The sequence below is a fragment of the Sorex fumeus genome, unplaced genomic scaffold (genome assembly GCF_029834395.1).
Source record: "Sorex fumeus unplaced genomic scaffold, SorFum_2.1 ptg000073l, whole genome shotgun sequence".
Lineage (NCBI taxonomy): Eukaryota > Metazoa > Chordata > Mammalia > Eulipotyphla > Soricidae > Sorex > Sorex fumeus.
In genome coordinates this window covers 13,355,355-13,376,526 of record NW_026606130.1, presented here as the reverse complement: position 1 = coordinate 13,376,526, position 21,172 = coordinate 13,355,355, and the positions used below count along the sequence as shown (strand labels likewise).

Sequence of the window (21,172 nt, the reverse complement as noted above, 5' to 3'; positions counted from 1 at the left end):
GGCTTGGGTGAATCCAAGCCCAGGTGGCTTGCAACCTTCCCCTTTCCCTTCCTTTTTGTGGGAGAGTCTTGATATATGGGACATGAAATAGCATTACTGAGAATTCTGAGTAACAAACATGGTTCCAAAACCATGACGCCTTCCTACTGACCATTTGTATATCTCCTTTAGGAAAGCATTAATATATTCTCTCCATTCTTGAGGGTACTGTTGGTATTTTAGCTGTTAAAATTTGTGAGAGATTTGTATTTCTTGTATATTAGTAGTTTATCTCATGAATTGTAAGAAAATATTCTTTTCAATTCAGCAGGAAGCTTGTTTTAACCTGCAATATTTTGCCATGCAAAACTTTTATTTTTATGTCACCACATTTTATATTTACATTTTTTGCTATTTTACCAATGTCAAATCATTGAATTCAGGCCAGAGTGATAGTACAGTGGGGAGGGCATTTGCCTTGCAAGGGGCTGACCCAGTTACAATCCCCAGCATCCCACATGGTCCCCCAACCACCGCCAGGAGTGATTCCTGAGTGCAGAGCTAGGAGGAAACCCTGAGCATTGATGGGTGTGAGCCAAAGAGAAAACAATTTTTAAAAAGTAAAAAAAAATCATTGAAGCCGTGGGACATTGCATGGGATGAGTGGGGAACAGCTGATGTCAAGGATGAGCTCCCAGAACTTGAACCAAGCAGAAAAAAAGTAGGTGGCCCGTCCCCTGTTGAAGGGCTCCCCTCCCCCGACTTCCTAGCAGAGACTTCTCCCTCGGTCCTTAAAGGGTTAGATGCAATGTACAGTCACTCTGTCAAAAACAACATGCCAGGTCCATTGAACAAGCTAATTGACAGTCAGCCAGGGAGAGTGAGGAACTAGAACACCCTGTTTCATTGCTTGTGTGTTTGGGGGGGGGGAATCTCCCCGGAAAGGTGTTAATTGTTCTCCTTTTTCTCTTAAGGTATATATACCTAAGACTGATTGCTATAAAATGAGTTTTCTCCTGCAGAGACTCCTGGAGCCATTGGTTTTCTTCTCCTGTCTTGTCGTTGTCTTTCTTATCTTTTCATATAACTCTGGATTGCAATGGGTGTGGTTGGACGGATTGCCACGGCTGGCTCTCGTTGGTTACATGACCGAGTGTGTCAGAAAGACAGTTGAATATACTTCAGTGGTTTATATTGCGGATCAGAGAAATAATACAGTAAGAAAGGCACTTGAATTTCATGTTGCACCTTGTTTTGATTCCTGTCACCCACCACATAGGAATACAAAGATCTACCAGGGGTGATCTCTGAGTAAAATGCCAGGAGTAAACCCTTAGCACTGCCCATGTTACTCTTAAAAATAACAAAATAAAACCAAATACTAAAGTCCACAGGCTGGAGAGTTTTGCCTATGCTTTCTTTGATATATTGCATGAATTCTGGTTTAATATTAAGATATTTAATCCACTTTAAATTATTTTTGTGTCTGTTGTGGGATATGGATCCAGTTTCCTCTTTTTTCATGTTTTTCCAACAAATTTATTGAGGAAGCTTTTTTGCTCCTCTTCATGTGCCAAACTCTTTTGTCATAGGTATTAATTTTTTACTTATCTAAGTGCTGTGGCAAGGACTTCCAAAATCTTGTTGTGTAGAAAGAGGACATTTCGCCCGCTCCTCTCTGCAAAGAAAGATGGCGGCCGCACGGGAGCCTTGTGGAAAGCAGGTTTGAGCCGGGGCTGGCGGGAGCGGCAGGGACCTCATGGGAAGGGGGGCTTTGTGGGCCGTCCCCCACGCCCCACCGAGGTCGCCAGCTGCCCCCCACGAGCGGCTCTCCGGCACGGCCACGACTCCAGGGCACACAAACCAATCTCTTAACTAGCTAACTTTTAATAGAAATTCTTCCAGGGTCAATAAGTAAAATAGCAGAAATTGAAAACCGCGCGGCCGCAATAGCGGCCGCGCGACATCATTTTATTCTTAAACCAAATTGTAGAAAGCAAATCATTTCACAACGCTGTTTCAGCATGTCTGATTGTGGGGGGTGGGTCGTAAACTCTAAACAATAATTGTGCATCTTCTATCGAAATAATCTATCTAGTTAAAGTAGATAGAGTATTAACTAGAACTCATCTGCCTCACAAGAATTGGGAGGGGTGGGAGGTGGGGGTCTATTGGGGTTCGGGGTTAAAAATGAGTATTGGTAAAGGGAAATATGTTTGGTATCTACATGACTGAGACCTAAACCCGAAAGCTCTGTAACTTTTCCCACAGTGATCCAATAAATAAATTATAAAAAACAAACAAACAAACAAAAAAACAAAATAAAAAGCTTATAATGGCAAAAGAAAAAAAAAAAGAAAGAGGACATTTTTTTCTTTACAATTTTTTTTATTAGTGGAACACCATGAGGTACAGTTGTAGATTTACTATTTTTTTGGGCTTGGGTTTCGATTATACAATGATCAGATACCCATTCCTCCACCAGTGCCCATTTTCCACCACCATGGATAATATCCCCCCACCCCCATCCCCCCATCCCCCTCAGCCTCTGTGGCAGGGCAATCCCCTGTGCTCTCTCATTTTTTTGTTGTTCAGGAAAAAGTTGCTCGTGGGCTTGATAATAAGTTTACACATGACTTTGCTAGTAGGATAATGTTGCTAATGGCTGTTAATATCTTGATGTATATTCCTTCAATATCTAGTTTGTTGAGAGTATTTTATAATGAATGACCTTTGAATATTCTCAAACTTTCTCTGTCTATTTATATGATCATAGTAAAGTAAGTAAAGGCCCTCCCATTGTTCATCGATTTGTTCGAGCGGGCCCAGTAACGTCTCCATTGGAGATTTTGTTGTTACTGTGTTTGGCATATCGAATACGTCACGGGGGGCTTGCCAGGCTCTGCCGTGCGGGCGAGATACTCTCGGTAGCTTGCCGGGCTCTCTGAGAGGGGCAGAGGAATCAAACTCGGGTCGGCCATGTTGGCTGCATGCAAGGCAAACGCCTTACCGCTGTGCTTTTTTCTTTTGTTGTAATGGTGTAAGAAACTAATAAGCTGTGAATATTGAACCATCCTTGCATATATGGAATAAATACCACTTGGTCATGGTGATATTATTCTTATGATTTATGTGCAAAAGTGAATTTATTTTTTATGTATCCTAATAAAAAAAGTGTGTCTTTGACTCATAGGTTTTAGCAACTTTTCCTTGATTGACATTATAAAATATAATTTATAAATGCTTAACATTATAAAAAAGACAAAAATATACTGAACTTCATAGTTTGGAGCACTTTAAAAATATGTTTCAGGGGGCTGGAGCGATAGCACAGTGGATAGGGTGTTTGCCTTGCATGCGGCTGACCTGGGTTCGATTGCCAACGTCCCATAAGGTCCCCTGAACCTGCCAGTAGAAATTCCTGAGTGCAGGGATAAGAGTAACCCCTGACCGTCTCCAGGTGTGACTTAAAAAGCAAAAACATAAATAAATAAAAAATAAATTTCTCAGAACAAAGGAAGTGATTTGGATGAAATCAGAATTCCATGGAAATGAGAAATAACAGTAAGGGAGTCTAACTACAACAATCAAATTTAAAACTGTGTCTGTCCACAAGTGACCACACTTGCTATTTAAATGGACCCAGCTTCACAGCTCCTGGTGTGTCTTCTGAATTTCACAGTGCTTACAGACTAGTAAAAACACATAAAATATGATAGGGAAATTCACGTAGAAGCCCACTAAGCTCAACGAGCAAAAACAACGCAGAAGAATCAATCAGCAATAATCAACTCAGTAAATCTTCAAACAATAACTTTGTGATAACATTGTGAGATATAGCAATCAATAATCACAAACGAACTCATTTTTCCAGTACCTGCTATCTCTGTTCACTATTTTGTTGAGGCACAATATGAAACGAATTTGTTATGTGCCTGATAAGGAAGCAGACTTTGGGAATGGGAAGGAAATTAGGGACATTGTTGAAGGGAAGCTCACACTGGCGGTGGTATTGATTGTGGAACATTTTATGTCTAAAGTAACTGTATTATGATCAACTTTGTAAATCATGGAGTTACAATAAAAACGGAGGTGTAAGAACCCCAAAGGAGAGAGAGAGAGAACAAAAGGGAATGACCTGTCACAAAGGCACGGTGTGATGGGGGGATCGGGGTGGGAGGGATGCTGGGACCCGTGGTTGTGGAGGATGGGCGCTGATGGAGCGATGGGTACTTGATCATTGTATAACTGAAACCCAAGCACAAAAATTTGTAAGCCTATAACTGTACCTCGTGGTACTTCACTAATAAAAAATAATGTAGGTGTACCAAACACTACACAGCATGGTAGGGTGTTTGCCTAGTACACAGTCAGGCCAAGTTTAGTTTCCAGCACCACTCCTGAGTGCCTTCCACGAGTGATCCCAGAACACAGAGGCAGAAGTAGGCTCTTAGCAGCACTGAGTGGACTTCCAAAAAAGTATTCCTTTCAAGCGGGCAAGATGGAGGGTGGGAGGTACATTGGGTCACTGTTAGAGGGAAATTGACGTTTGTGATGGGATTGGTGTTGCAAAAATTTATTCCCAAAACAATTTTGCAAACCAAAGTGCCTTGATAAAGTTTATTTTAAAATTTTAATTCATGCCATTGTGGAGAATGGAGAAGCTGGAATCCAAAGTGGAGAGCCACAATGCGAAGGAATTGACTTTTAAAATATGAATATAATATATTGACAACAATTTTTCAAAAGTGGAAGTCCAAACTTTCCAATTTTAAAGAATCACCAGAAATTTGATGACAGAAGGTTGTGCAGTCTCAACAATTTAGTAAACTAGGATGAGTATCAAGAAAAACTGGCTGATGGTAAGGGTTGTTGGGGTTCCCCTATTGTATTTCCCTCCACGAGGACTTATTGTTAAGAGCTATTCTGAACTAATTTGATATATGTAAGATAGTCCTTATCATTTACTATAATGATATGTTTTCTGGTCATATTCTACAAGTTCTTTTAATTTTGTAGCTCCCTTAATATATCGAGGATATATATATATATATATATATATATATATATATATATATTCGATAGCCTGCCAGTTTGTCCAAAGTAGGAATGAGATGATAAGATAATAAGATGCTTCCGGGAGCTGAGTGTGATAATCTCTGGATCCTGGCCTTTGTTGTGATTACACGGCAGTTGGTGGGTGTAACTGTCTAGCAGGTGTAACCTGCCCACACGGCAGAGTCTGGCAAACTCCCCGTGGTATACCCAATATGCCAAATACCAGTAACAATGATCGGTCTCATTCTCCTAACCCTGAAAGAGCCTTGATTATGGCATTTAAAAAAAAAATCTCAGGGCTAGGACGAAGGAGACGTTACTGGGGCCTGCTCGAGGCAATTGACGAACAACAGGATGGTCGTGATCGTGATATATATATTAATATATAGCTCCCTCTATATAAAAATATAGAGATATTTTATGCATATATATATAAATTTTTCTTCCTTCCTTATTTTAATGTTATTTTTGAGGGATAGTAATTGTACCCTCCTTAGTATGTTATCTTCCTGAAATCACTCCTTTTTAACTCAATTTTTATTGATCGTCGATTTGCTCGAGCGGGCCCAGTAACGTCTCCATTGGAGACTTTGTTGTTACTGTGTCTGGCATATCCAATACTCTCGGTAGCTTGCCGGGCTCTCCGAGAGGGGCGGAGGAATCGAACTCGGGTCGGCCATGTTGGCCGTTTGTAAGGCGAACGCCCTACCCACTGTGCTATATAAAAATTTTAATAAAAATTTATGAAGACATACTTGACCATATTAGGAAATGTTAGCCAAAGAGCACATTTTTCAGTTATTTATTTTGTACTAGTAAAATGTAGTTATGATACAAAATTATATAAATGTACTAAAACATAATAATATACTTGAAGAGTCGTATTATGTGCATCTATAAATAAAGTGGGTACAAAATTAACATATTTAATTTGAATGGTGATTGGAGAAGGCAAGACATGAGGACAGAAACATATTATTATGTGTTGTGTCTTCAAGTTGATTAAGTAGATACCCTAATATAGAGGTATTAAAAACTGAAGGAGAGTCTGAACATGTTATATTGAAAGACGTATTCAACAGCACTTACCAGTATATATTATGTTAAATGCATGAAAGAATGAGACCAAAACGTTAATAATTTAAGGTTTTGATACAATTACTACACAGTCGGAACTCATATTAAGTAATGGCGCATTCTTTAAAGAAAAAAGGTGAGTTCACATTACTTTGATTTTGATATGTTTCGTGATAATTTGAAAATTATGCCCCAGATCTTACCAAAAATTCATTTTGGAGATTTATGGCAAGGGAAGTACAGATAAATATTGAAAATAATGCATACTTAACTAAAAATTACTAAGAAAAGCAATTGAATCTTTCTGGGAGAGAATATGGAAAAGGCAAAGTAACTGTTAACAGAACAATGGAGAAAAAACTTTATATACGAGGCACAATCACGATCACACGATCACGATCATCCTGCTGTTCCTCGATTGCCTTGAGCAGGCACCAGTAATATCTCCTTTGCCCTAGCCCTGAGATTTTAAAATCTTTCAGGTTTAGGAGAATGAGACCCATCATTGTTACTGGTATTTGGCATATTGGGTATACCAAGGGGAGTTTGCCAGACTCTGCCATATGGGCAGTACATCCGGTAGCCTGCCAGATTGTCCAAAGTTAGAATGAGATAATAAGACGTGCAAGGCTTGCATGTGGGGACAGTGGCAGCTTGCTGGGCGCCCAAGTTTCAGTGCTGCGTCTCACCGCTGTCCCTGCCCCACACTGGCTCTGGGAGTTGAGCCAGCCGGTGGACAAGTCCCCATCAGAAGTGGAGGACGCCCGGCAAATACCAATGAACCCAGAGGCCCGGGTCCCACCCGAGCTCCTGCCAAACACCAGGACCTGAGGGTTCTGCACCCTAGGAACTGGCCGGCACCAGCCATGACTCTCCACTCGCCTCCACCGCCAGACTCACTGGGCCCGGCTCCGCTGGTCACCTACACTCGATGAACCAGTGTCGGATCTGATCCTGCAGGTTCTCCTTGATGTCGGGCCCCTCCACAAGCTTCAGGTCGTCCTTGATGGACACCAGCGCGTTCTGGTAGTCGGCCTCATGCCTGCCCTGTGTCTTGTCTCGCTGTGAGCGCACCTTCTCAACCTGCTCCACCTTCGGGCTGACCTTGTTGAACAGGGGCGGCGGCATTATCCCCAGGAATATCATCTCTTCTTCCCGCTCTTGAATAGTCTTCTTGCTTTGATTGAAACCTCACCAAATCGTCTGGATGAGGAGCACCGCGGAACCCCAGGTCCCTGGTCTTCTCGCCCAGGAGCTTGGCCTGTCTGGCGCGGTACTCCTGGAGGAAGATCTGCTTCATGAACATGGCCCGCAGCCGGCCCTGCCGCATCCTCTCTGCCAACTGGAACAGTTTCATGGCCTTCTCCAGGCGTATGGTCTTGACAGACAGGGCCAGGTCAGGGGTCATCAGCCCAGACTCGGCCAGGATCTGGGTCAGGATCTTCTCTCTCGCCTTGATGACCTCCATCTTTTCCTTCATGAAATACTTGGGGATGGGAATGTCTAATTTTTGGGGCTCCAACTTGAGGTCCTGCAAGATGTCGTCGAAATAATAGAACTCGCTGAGCTCCATCTCCACCATCTCGTTCTTCAGGTCCAGGATGAGGCCCATGACCCCATCCAGCATCTTCTGGATGAGCAGGCACTTCTGGGGGTGCACAATCTGGTCGTACACATTCTCCAGATTCTGCAAGATCTGCACTTACTTGATGTAGTAGGTAGCCAGCATTTGGAAGATGAAGACCTGGTTGGTGTGCGGGTCGATCACCTCTGACTCATTGTCCAGCAGCGAGCTGAGGGCCTCCTGTGTCTGATGTACATCTTATCGTACATCGCATTGGACATGGGTAGTCACTCTGGCGTCCATGCCGCGGTGGGCCCGCTTGGACTCTCCCTCCCTCGCCAATGCCAGGCGCTTCCAGGATGTGGCGCTGGATGTGGGCAGGGTTGTCGCCTACCAACAGGACGCCGCGCAGAGCGAGACATTAAAAGGAAAATGAGAAGCATTGTTAAATAAGTGATTACATCACAAACAGAGAGAACAGTAGCAGAGATGCTTTATTAAAAGATAAATTGGGACTTAAAGGATAGGAAATTAAGGAAGAAAGTCTTAGGGTGTTCCAAGAGGGAAGAGAGCAAAGTGGTCAAAATAAAATGGAGAGTCATGTGTAAATTATGTATGAAATTTTAAAGATGCTGAAAAATCTACCACAGTCTTGGATTTGATATATGTTTAACATTGTTTAACTGGCTATTCCTGTTATCATTCCTAGGTGAAGTGCTCACTTATCAATGGAATATTCCAGAGAGATCTGGTCCTGGAGCAAATGATTCTGCTTGTGTTACTTGGATCTATTATTCTGCGGTGGATCCCATCAAGGTAAATAAAATATTAACTGGAGGTTGGTATCAGAATTGGGCAGACTGGCAAAAAGAAGCAATACAAGTGCAATAACAATTCCAACCTTTGTATACTAAATTCCAAATCTCGGGAATGATATATCCTCAAATACTGAAGTAGTACTAGGGAAGATGAGGAAAACAAACATATCACTTGTTTGTTCTAAGGATTTTCTCCCTTGTTTCTTCATGGATCCAATAAAACTATAATGTCCTTATTTATAATCCCATACTGGTGGACTAGAAGTGTCATAAGGATATTTATGTAGAATGGTGGAGGGTTAAAATAACTCTGTATTCCAATAGTGTAAAAAAGAAAGCACTATTGTAAGCATGTCTCTTAAGCTATAAAAAATCAATTGTAAAATGATTTTCCTATAATTATTCAACAAAACACAGCTAAAACAATTCTTGAACTCTGACAACAAAGTGGTGATTACCAGAAGAACAGGGGTGGGAGAAAAGGGAGAGGAAAATTTGATGCTAGAACTTTGACTGCTTAGTGGATACATTTGTTTTTACTTATTTACGAAGTCTATTTTTATACCTTATATGTATTTTATTTATTGAGGCCTTTTGGGCCACACCCAATGGTGCTCAGGGCATATTCTTGGCTCTGTGCTAAGGAATTGTTCAAGGACATTCAAGCCAGGGTCATAGCCAACAAGCATTTATTTCCTGGGCTATATTTCTGGTCCACAGTATCTTTTTTAAATATCCCCCCCAATTTTTATTGAGGTACTAAGATTTTTAATTTGGTAAATGATAGAACTTCATGCATACAACATTTCAACAACATATTCACCTTCAGAGTGTCAGAGTTTCTCTGATGTCCTTATGACCCCTTCCACCAACCAGCATGCTTGGTATACTTAGTTTTCTAGGAAAATTCTCAAGTAATTTTGTGATTACCCATTTATTTACATTTTTGTTTCTTTCTCTCTTTGTGCCACACCTTGTGCTTCTCAGGCATATTTGGGGCTCTGTATTCAGGGACCATTACTGGTCACCTCTGTCGACCACATAGAGTGAAAGAGATAGAACCCAGTTTGGCTGCTTGAAATGCAAATTCCTTACCCACTATCCTATCACTCCAGCCCTTTACTGTGTTTTTTTTTATAGACCACATATGAATTAAACCATTTAAAATTTCTTTCTTTTTTATTGCTTTTTCGGTCACACCCAGTAGTGCTCAGGAGTTAGTCCTGCACTGCACTCACGAATTACTCCTGGTGGTGCTTGGGAGATTATATGGGATGCTGGGAATCAAACCCAGGTCAGCTTCATGCAAAGAAAGTGTCCTACCCAGTTTACTATCGCCCCAGTCCCCATTTAAAAATTTATTCCTCTCCTTTGACTTACTTCACTCACTCTAATGCTCTTAGTTATATCCATGTAGCAATGAATTTATTTCATCTTTTATGCCAAGCAAAATTCAATTGTATTGTATAAATAAGATACTTTATCTACTTTTCTTTTGGGGGACACTTGGATTATTACAATAAACATAGTACTACAAGATTAGACAGGTATCTTTTCAAAATAATATTTGGGGGCCCTTAGGCAATATGTCAGAAAGTGGAATGTCTGGTTAAAAGGGAAGCTCAATTCTATATACTTTGAGAATTCTTCACACTGTTTTCAACAGATGTTGAAACAATAGACATTCCCTGCAACAGTGGAAGAATGTTTCCTTTCTTCCCCTAACCATGCCATAACTTGTTGTTTCTGTTCTTTCCATGTCTGCCAATCCCACTACTGTGAAATGATACCTCATTTTTGTTTTGATTTGAATTTTCCTAAAGATAAGTGATGAAGAGTTATCTTTCGATATACCTATTAGCCATCTGGAAATTTTTCTTTGAGAAAATGTCTGCTTTTCATTTCTTCCCATTTTTCCATATTTCTGTCAGGTTGTTCTGTTTTCCTTAAGTTTTGCAAGTATTTTCAAAATTTTGATATTAACTCTTCATCAGATGAATGTGAGAAAATAATTATCCCCATCTATAGGATATATTTTTATTCTAATCATCATATATTTTGCATTACAGAAGATTCTTAATTTTATGAAATCCCATTTGTTTACATTTTGTTCTGTTTGCTTAGCCAATGGAATTAGGTTATTGATGATGCCTCTAGAGTTAATGTCATGAAACATTATGCCTGTCTTATATCAGCATAATGAATGAATTTGTGTGTAATATTGAATTTTAGTGAGATTTGAGATTGAATTTTGCGTATGTTGTGAGTTAGATATAAAGGTTAATTATTTTCTTTGCATATCATTAACCAATTTTCTGAGCATCATTTGTTGAACAGGTTTTCTTTTTTTACTTCATACAATTACATAAATCCAAAGATTATCTTACCATCTTACCATGTTTGTCATTATCTTTCAATTATATTCCTTTGGTCTGAAAATCTGTCTATTGTCTCTGCTCCCTATTATTGTTACTAAAGCGTTTGGTAGTATAATTTAAAACCAGGGAGAAAAGCCTCCTATTTTTGCTAGGCTTTCTTTGGCTGTTAAAGGGTGTTAATAATCCAGGTAAATTTTAAGAGCATGGTCAATGTTCCAAAATTTATACAGAATTTGTAGTGGACATGCATAGTGTTTGGAAAGGGAAGTAATATTATTTTTGTCCCCTACTTAAGCTTTATTATTTTTCATTTTATTTTTTATTGAGCCACCATGAGATATAGAATTATAAAGCTGAATATGACCAGGTTTCAGATATACAGTGTTCCAACAACCCTTCATCCACCAGTGTACATTTCCTACCACCAATGTCCCCAGTTTCCCTCCCACTACCCTTCCCCAGCTTGTTTCTTATTTCTTTTACTTCTATCTCTTTGGGTATTATGGTTTGCAATACAGGTACTGAGAGGTTATTATGGTTGTTCCTTTACCTGTTTTCAGCACGTAGTTCTTACCCAGAGTGATTATTTCCAACTATCTTTGTCATAGTGATCCTTTTTCTACCCCAAAAGCCTTTTCACTCAGAATTCTATGTAGACTCCCAATCATGGACAATAATAATCCTCTTGTCCCTTGTTTCTACTGTCCTTGGATATTGGTCTCATATTATGTTTTTTTCAATATCCTACAAATGTGTCCAATCATTCTATGTCTATGTCTATCCTTCTGACTCAATTAACTCAGCATGATATTCTCCATGTACATCCATTTATAAGTAAATTTCATAACTTAACTTTATATTACAGCATCATAGTAAACTATTGTGTTGATGTACCATAGTTTCTTCAACCTGTCATGTGTTCTTGGGTATTTCGGTTGTTTTCAGAATTTTAACTTGGAAAATACTTCAAGGACTATGTGTCCAAACCCTAATGTTTTCTATTTAGTTTATTTGAAACTTGCTACATACTTTATAAAAATCTTTCACTTCTTTTGTTAAACTGATAAACTTATCTCCTGGTACTTGATTTAAAGAGAGGTGGTTGAGAAAGGGATTGTGTTTTTTTATATCCCTCTCTGATCCATTGTTTGCAAATAGAAATGCTATGTATTACTCTTTGTTGATTTTGTATCATATCACTTTACTGTGCATATCTCTGAGATATGGATTTTTTTGTTTTTTTATATTTTAGGTATTTTTATTAGTCCTTACTTTTTAGAATTTTTATTAGTGAAACATCATGAGGTACAGTTGTAGACTTATAAATTTTTGTGCTTGGGGTTCAGTTATACAATGATCGAGTACCCATCCCTCCACCAGTGCCCATTCTCCACCACCACTAATCCCAGTATCCCTCCCACACCCTATCACCCCATCCCACCCTTAAAGTATAGTGTTATGTCATCTACAAATAGTGACAATTCAACTTCATTTTTTATCTGTGTTCTCTTCTATCTTTTCTTACTATTTATTTATTGCCCAAATGCATCACTGTCACTATATCACTTGATTTCCTTGAGCAGGCACTAATAACGTCTCCATTCGTCCTAGCCCTGAGATTTTAGCAAGTGCCAGATTGGAGGCTCTTTCAGGGTCATGGGAATGAGACCCATTATTGTTACTGGGTTTTGGCATATCAAATACGCCATGGGGAGCTTGCTAGACTCTTCCATGCGGACAGGATACTCTCTGTAGCTTTCTGGGGTCTTCGAGAGCGAGAACTAGACAATAAGAGGTCACATGACAGCAGTTGGGCAGCTTCTGGGGGCTTGGTTTTATAGTCTCTGTATCTTAGCCGTTGATGGGATTACACAGCGCTGGAGGGCAGTTGCTGGGTGTAACTGCCTAGCTACTGGAAGATCGGGAATCTGGGTGAAGGATACCCAGTCCCAATCCAAGAAGGATTGAAGAGCTCAGTCCCGGGTCCTGCACACCTGGATTCCTCTGCTGGTTGCTTCAGGCGTGAGGCTCCTCTGAGCGTGTGGAGACTGGTATTAAGCTTGGCTTGTGGCTGGGTTCTGGAGGTCTTAGCCCAATTACATATGTAAGTAAAATACTCTATCAAATAATCCTGATGAGAATGATAAACCTGCCTTGTACGTGATATTACAAGATAGACTTTCGATCATTCAACATTAGTACAATGTAAGTGAATTTCTGGTAAACAGCTTTAAATATATTAGCAAATTTACTTATATACTCATTTTATTGAGATTTTTTATCATTAATGAATTTCAGATCTTTTTTTCTTTTTTCTTTTTTTAAATTTTTATTAGTGACAAAGAGGTACAGTTGTAGACTTAAAATTTTTGTACTTGCCTTTCAATTATACAATAATCAAGTACCCATCCCTCCACAATTGCCCATTTTCTACCACCACGGATCCCAGTATCCCTCCCACCCCCGACACCCCCCATTCCACCCTGCCTCTCTGCCAGGGCATTCCCTTTTGTTCTCTCTATACTTTCGAGTAAGGATGGTGTGTGAAAGAGGCATTGCGTGGCAATCATGTTCGGTCTATAGTCTACTTTCAGCATGCTTCTCCCATCCTGGGATGATCATCCCAATACCCTTTATTTGGTGCTCCCTTCTCTATCTGAGCTGACTTTTCCCCTAGCATGTGCAGCTGGCCTCCAAGCCATGGAATAAACCTCCTGGTACTTATCTCGGCTATTCTTGGGTGTTAGTCTCCTATTTTATTATGTTCTCCTATTTTATTATGTTCCCCAGATGAATGCAATCTTTCTATGTCTATCCCTCTATATCACTCTCATTCTGACTCACTTCACTTAGCATGATACTTTCCATGTAGTAACACTTGTATGTAAATTTTATGACTTCATCTTTTCTAACAGTTACATAGTACTCCATTGTGTAAATGTACCAAAGTTTCTTTAAGCAGTCATCTCTTCTCGGGCACTCAGACTTTTTTCCAGATTCTGGCTATTGTAAAGAGTGCTGCAATGAAAAAACAAGTGCAGATGTCACTTCGACTATACTTTTTTTGAGTCTCTGGGATATATTCCCAGGAGTGGTATTGCTGGGTCAAATAGGAGCTTAATTTCTAATTTTTGGAGAATCGTCCATACTGTTTTCCAAAAGGGCTGAACCAGGCGGCATTCCCACCAGCAGTGAAGGAGGGTCCCTTTCTCGACACATCGGCGCCAGCACTGGTTGCTTCCGTTCTTTTGGATGTGGGCCAATCTCTATGGTGTAAGATGATATCTCATTGTGGCTTTGATCTGCATTTCCCTGATGATTAATGATGTAGAGCATTTTCTCATGCGCCTTTTTTGCCATTCAGATTTCTTCTTTGAGAAAGTTTCTGTTCATTTCGTCACCCCATTTTTTGATGTGGTTGGATGTTTTCTTTTTGTGGAGTTCAACCAGTACTTTGGAAATCCTTGATATCAACTCCTTGTAAAATGTGTATTCGGAAAATATCCTTTCCCATTCTGTAGACTGTCTTAGTATTCTGATCATTGTTTCTTTTGAGGTGCTGAAGCGCCTTAGTTTAAGATAGTCTCATTTGTCTATCTGTGTTTCCACTTGCTCGGCCAGTGGTGTGACATCTTTGAAGATACCATTAGCTTCAAAGTCGTGGAGGGTTTTGCGAACTTTGTCTTCAATGTACCTTATGGATTCAGGTCTAAAGTTGAGTTCTTTAAGCCATTTTTAACTTACTATTCTACACGCTGTTAGGCAGAGATACGAGCCCAATTTTTTTTTGCAAATTGTCGTTCAGTTTTGCCAGCACAATTTTTTAAAGAGGCTTTCTGTACACCACTTCACATTTCTTGCTCCTTTATCAAAGATTAGGTGATCATATGTTTGGGGGGAGATGTCGGTATGTTCAACCATGTTCCATTGGTCTGCAGCTCTGTCTTTGTTCCAGTACCATGCTGTTTTAATTATTACTGCTTTGTAGTAGAGTTTGTATTTAGGGAGGCTGATTCCTCCCATTTTCTTTTTCCCAAGATTTGCTTTAGCTATTCGTGGGGGCTTATTGTTCCATAAGAATTTCAGGAGTGTTTGCTCCATTTCTTTGAAGAATGTCATGGGTATCATTATAGGGATCACATTGAATTTGTACAATGCTTTGGGAAGAATTGCTATTTTAATGTTAATTCTCCCAATCCATGAGCATGGGATATCTTTCCATTTCCTAGTGTCCTCTTTTTTATTTCCTGAAATAGCGCTTTGTATTTTTCTTTGTACAGGTCCTTTACTTTCTTAGTTAAGCTGATTCCTAGGTATTTGATTTTCTGGGGTACAATTGTGAATGGGTTTTTTTTCATGTCACATTCTTTTCTCCCATTGTTTGCGTATAGGAAAGCCATGTAATTTGTGTATTGATTTTATTGCCTGCATCTTTACTATACAAGTCTATTGTTTCTAGGAGTTTCCTCATAGAGGTTATAAGGTTCTCTAAGTATAGGATCATATCATTTGTGAATAGTGAGAGCTTGATTTCTTCCTTTCCTACCTGGATGCCCTTAATATTTTTTTTTTGCCTAACCGCTACTGTATGTACTTCCAGTATTATATTGAACAGCAGTGGAGAGAGTGGGCATCCATGTCACGTCCCTGATATTAAAGGGAAGGCTTTCAGTTTTTCCCCATTGAGGATAATACTTGCTGTAGGTTTGTGGTAGATGGCTTTAACTATATTGAGGAAAGTTCCCTCTATACCCATTTTGGCAAGGGTTTTCATCATAAACGGGTGCTGGATCTTGTCAAATGCTTTCTCTGCATCTATCGATATGATCATATGCTTTCTATCTTTTCTTTTTTTTGATATGATGGTTTATATTGATTGATTTCCGAATGTTAAACCTCAAGATGAATCCTACTTGGTCATAGTGTATGATCTTTTTGATGAGTCATTGGATTCTATTTGCTAGTTTGTTGAGGATCTTTGCGTCTGTGTTCATCAGGGAGATCTGCCTGTCATTCTCTTTCTTTGTGGTATCTCTGTCTGCTTTTGGTATCAGGGTGATATTTGCTTCATAGAAAATGTTCATAAGTGTTTTTGATATTTCAATTTCATGGAAAAGCTTAAAGAGGATTGCGAGGAAGTTCTCATTAAAGATTTGGAAGAATTCACTAGTGAATCCATCTGGGCCAGGACTTTTGTGCTTGGGGAGTCTTTTTATTACCATTTCAATTTCCTTGATGGTGATAGGTTTTTTCAAGTAATCCATGTCTTTTCAGCTCAGCCTTGGGAGGCTATAAGCATCTAGGAATTTATCCATTCCCCTGAGGTTTTCATGTTCCGTGGCATAAAACTTCTCAAAGTACTCCCTGAGTATCCTTTGAATTTTTGTAGTTTCTGTTATAATGACCCCCTTTTCATTTCTGATTCGGTTTATTAAATTTTTTCTCTCTCACTTTCTTTGTGAGTTTTGCTAGAGGCTTATCAATCTTGGTTATTTTCTCGAAGAACCAGCTCTTGATTTCATTGATCTTTCAGATTGTTTTTGGGGTTTCCATCTCGTTAATCTCGGATCTGAGTTTTATTATTTCCTTCCTCCTGTTTGGGTTGGACTCCTTTTGTTGGTCCTTCTCCAAGATCTTAAGCTATGAGGTTAGATTACTTATGTGGGCTAGTTCCTCCTTCCGGAGGAATACTTGTATAGCTATAAACTTTCCTCTTAACATAGCTTTTGCTGTGTTTTTTTCCATAGGTTTTGGTAACTTGTGTCCTCATTTTCGTTCGTTTCCAGGAATCTTTTAATTTCTTCTTTAATTTCCTTTTTAAGCCACTAGTTGTCCAATAGTGAACTGTTTAATTTCCAGGACTTTGATTTAGTTTTCTGTTTGTGTGTGTGATCTACTTCTAATTTCAGCGCATTATTGTCTGACAAGTTTTTTGATACAATCTCTATCTTCTTAATTTTTTGTAGGTATGTTTTGTGGCTCAGCATGTGGTCTATCTTGGAGAATGTTCCATGCATGCTTGAGAAGAATGTATATTCAGCATTTGAGGATGAAGAGTCCTGTATATATCGACTAAGTGCCTTTCTTCCATTGTTTCCCTCAGATGAAATATGTCCTTGCTAAGCTTGAGTCTGTTTGATCTATCAAGTGGTGATAAAGCGGTGTTGAAGTCTCCCACTAGTATTGTGTGTTGCTATCAATGTCTTTCTCCAAGTCTATGAGTAGTCGTTTAAGTACCTTGCTGGTCCCTCATTAGGTGCATATACATATAATATTGTAAATTCTTCCTGTTTTACAGATCCCTTGATCAACAAAAAATGGCCTTCACTGTCTCTTGTGACCTGCTTCACTCTGAATTCAATGTGGTCTGATAATAGGATGGCTATCCCAGCTTTTCTATGGGAGCTATTTGCCTGTGGGATTGTTTTCCAGCCTTTTACTCTGAGCCTGTGTTTGCTTTGACTATTGACATGTGTTTCATGGAGGCAGCAGAATGTTGGGCTCGATTTTCTAATCCATCCTGCCACTCTGTGTCTTTTAATTGATGCATGTAGTCCATTCACATTGAGAGATTATTTTTATGGGGTTTTGTCTCGTTTTTCTGTTGAAATTTGGTGTATTTGAGGGACCTGTCTTTTCTTAATATAGCCCATTTAGTTGTTCTTGTAACCATGGTTTTGAGTCTATGAAGTTCCTGAGATGTTGTTTGTCTGTGAAACTGTGTGTTGTTCCTTCTGCTATAAATCAGAGTCTTGCTGGTTGAAGTATTTTTGGTGAGGCGTTTATTTCATTGTGTTTTTTCATTGCATCCCACCACTGTTTTCGGGCCATGAGGGTTTCATCAGACAAATCAGCTGTGAATCTTAAGGATCCTCCTTTGTAGGAAATTTCTTTCTTTGACCTTGCATCTTTAAGAATTTTGTCTCTATCTGAGGTTTTTGGTAATTTTGATCAGGATATGTCTTGGGGTATTTTTAATTGGATTTATTTTAGCTGGTATCTATCTGGTCTCCTGAATGTGGTCACATGTTTTCTGCAGCTCTGAAAACATCGTAGCAATGATGTCTTTGACAGTTTCTTCTTCATCAGGGTTTTCTTCCTGTCCCTCTGGGACTCCAATAATTTTTATGTTACCCCTCTTGGTTTCATCACGATCTTCTGTTGCCATCGGTTCCCGAATTGTGAGTCTCTTTTCCATTTTCTGCTCTTTTCTGGAGATTTTCTGGACTTCATCTTTGAGCTCACTGATTCTCTCCTCAGCAGCTGTTACTCTGCTGTTGAGGCCTCACACTGAGTTTTTCTATTCGCCCACCAGGTATCTCAGGTCTGCCATTTCCGTTTGTAATTTTATTTGCATTTTCCTCATTTCTATCTTCAAATCTTCTTGTTTTTTATTGGCATTGCTTTCCATTGTTTCTTTTAGCTCCCTAAGCATCCTCTGTAGCTCCCTCTGAATTCCTTGTCAGAGAAGTTGTCTAACACTTCATTATGTTTGGTGTCTTCTAGGCTAGCCTCTTCAATAAGAAAGTTTGGTGGGCTTTTGCATTGCTTTACCATTTTTACCAGTGTGGTTTAGACCTTCACGCGCACTGTTATTATTCTGCTTGAGGTGCAGAATAAATTGAGATGGGCGTAATGAAATATTGTCTAATGTGTTTCTGTTGGTTAAGCTAACCTAGTGAAAGTTCCATCTAAGAGGGTAAGTTATGGTTCCTATGGCGGCTCCGGGAAGTGACCCTTGCGCTAGGCAGGTACCTGTTTGAGTGAGGAGAGAGTTCCAGGAGTGCTTCAGCTTTGTTTTTGCACAGAGTACCTCAGTTCCTGTCCCGCACAGGTCAAGGGTGAATACCGGCTGTTCTCAGGGGGATCTAGGAAGCTATGCAGGCCCTGGAAGGGCCCTACTCTGGGCGGGTACCTGTTTGAGTGAGGAGAGGGTTCCTGGAGCTCTTCAGCTTTGTTTCCACGCATTATGCCTCAGTTCAGTCCCGCGCAGACCAAGGGTGAAAACCGGCTGTTTTGAATTTCAGATCTTGTATAATGCTTTACTTAATTGATTTGTATGGTAATATGCTTTTATTTTAATTATATTAATGTTATGTATTCTGATAACTGACTTATGTCTATTTACCCACTTTTGCATTAATATGAAAAATCTTACTTTATCATGACACATGATTCTTTTAAATTCAATTCAATAATATTTTGTTAAGCATCCTTACATCTACATTCATCAGGACTATAAATCTATCATTTTCTTCCATAGTGCTCTCTCTGCTTTTAATATCAATGTAATATTTGCCTCATAATAACTGGGAAATTCTTATTTCTTCAACTTTCTCAAAGAGTCTGAGTACAACTTGTGTTAAGCCTGGGATTCTGGGTTCCCAAGCAGCAAGACAGACAGAGACACGAACTCAATAATGCAAACGAGTAAAAGTTTTATTCCAGTATACTGGGATCAACTATCTTACCCACAGAGTGGTATCTTGATAGCGACCCCGACTTCAGCCAGCAAGAAGTTTATATAGAGTTTGATTACATAAGCAGTATGTGCCTTATTGTTTCACAAAAGAATCTTACTTAGTTACAAAACAAAGGTGTTTTGGCAAGTCTCTAGGGTAACAGAGGTTAGGCAACACTTAATAATTTCTAGTAACGGTACCAAATTTATGATTATATAGACATCTCATTCTTTTAGAGTTAAAAAAGCAACTTCTGGGGAATTGTGAGAATTGATTAATTGAGCCCACTTGCTGAGCCCAGGAATTTCCCAGGTGGGTTCAGGTTGACTAGTTACGTATCATTTTGTTTCTGGGAAACTGAATCTGTTTTAGTTCCAGGAACTGAACCTGAGGCATACCTGATTTTTATCATTTCTCCAGCCTGCCATGGCATCAGTTTTGCCCTTACTTTCCCCCCTTTTTCGTTTGCCTCCAAGAGTATTCATACTCTTGCATGCTCAACTGTTATATGGAATGTGGATTTTTGTCCAATCCAGTGTATTGCTGCCTTAAGACTACAAGCTGTACTGTATTTATTTTGCCATTAATAAAACCACTAGCTTGTTCAGGATGCAGGGGACATGATAGAAAAAGGAGGAACATTAGGGGTCCCATTTGGGATGGGATCAGGGTGACGTGTTGACTTTTCAGCTACCCCTCCATAACAATATATCTGTTGCACAACTTTACTATTTAACACAATTCAGAAGGACTAGAATCATCAAAGTAGGAAGGAAACAAGTAAGGGGGTATGTGCAAGCAAGTTAAGTATTGTTGGGTTCCCAGTATAGGGGATCTTCTAGCTGACATGTGGTTACTTGATCACTTGATCACTTGATTTCCCATTAATCATTGATTTGCTCGAGCAGACTCCAGTAACGTCTCCATTTGTCCCTGTTACGTGCTAGTGTAGCCCGATGGCTTCTGTTCGTTCTAGGAACATGAAGAGCCTCAAACTGATCATTCAGGGTCTTGACAAAGAAGTCTGACCATCTTTTAGGTGGGCAACCACGCAGTCTTTTGATGCCCTGTGGAATCCAGTCAGTAATGGTTCTAGTCCAGCGGTCATATCCAAATCTCATTACTTGTCTAGCCCATCTGATTTTCAATGCCTTGGCAAAGGAGACAGCGTCCCTGATTCTTGATCGTTGACGATCAAGAATTCTTTCTCTCATTTGAGTGAAACGTGATACTCCAAGCATAGCTCTTTTGATTCCGCTTTGGGAGATCCGAATGGATTTCTCATACTGTTTTCATAGGACCCAGGTCTCTGACGCGTATATCAATGTAGGAAGAAAAGTGGAATCAAAGAGATGTACCTGGAGTCAGACGTTCTTCGTCTTCTTAGATATTTTTCGATGCTCTTGAAGGTGTTCCATGTCATTCTCTTCCTCCTGTGCAACTCAGACGCCAGGTCATTCGTGATATTGACTTCTTGACCTAGGTACACATAACTGTTCCATTTGGAGATGGTAGTTCCATTGATAGCGAATGGAACATCAGGAACAATACTGTTTATCATAAACATAGTCTTCATAAGATTCAGCTGTAGTACGAACTTTCCACACTCATGGTCGAAGTCGGCCAGCATTTGTCCCACTTGGCTAATGTTTGGTGTTACTAGAACGATGTCATCAGCAAAGCAGAGGTGGTGTAGTTGCCTACCGTCTATCTTCACTCCCGTTCCTTCCCATTACAATCATCTCATGATGTTCTCGAGGGTGGGACTGGAGGGTTTCAGTGAAATGGTATCATCCTGCCGAACCCCTCTCTTGACATCGATGATCACTTCTTTGT

At 39.8% G+C, this 21,172-nt stretch overlaps 1 protein-coding gene across 1 annotated transcript in view; it reads left to right on the top strand.

The window, feature by feature from the left end:
* The window catches only part of HEPH (hephaestin), a 244,155-nt gene that overhangs the window by 173,628 nt on the left and 49,355 nt on the right, over positions 1-21,172 (top strand). Inside the window, exon 15 of the mRNA XM_056130041.1 lies at positions 8,388-8,494. Within this exon, the coding sequence (XP_055986016.1) occupies positions 8,388-8,494 (107 nt within the window). The remainder of the gene's footprint in view (positions 1-8,387; positions 8,495-21,172) is intronic.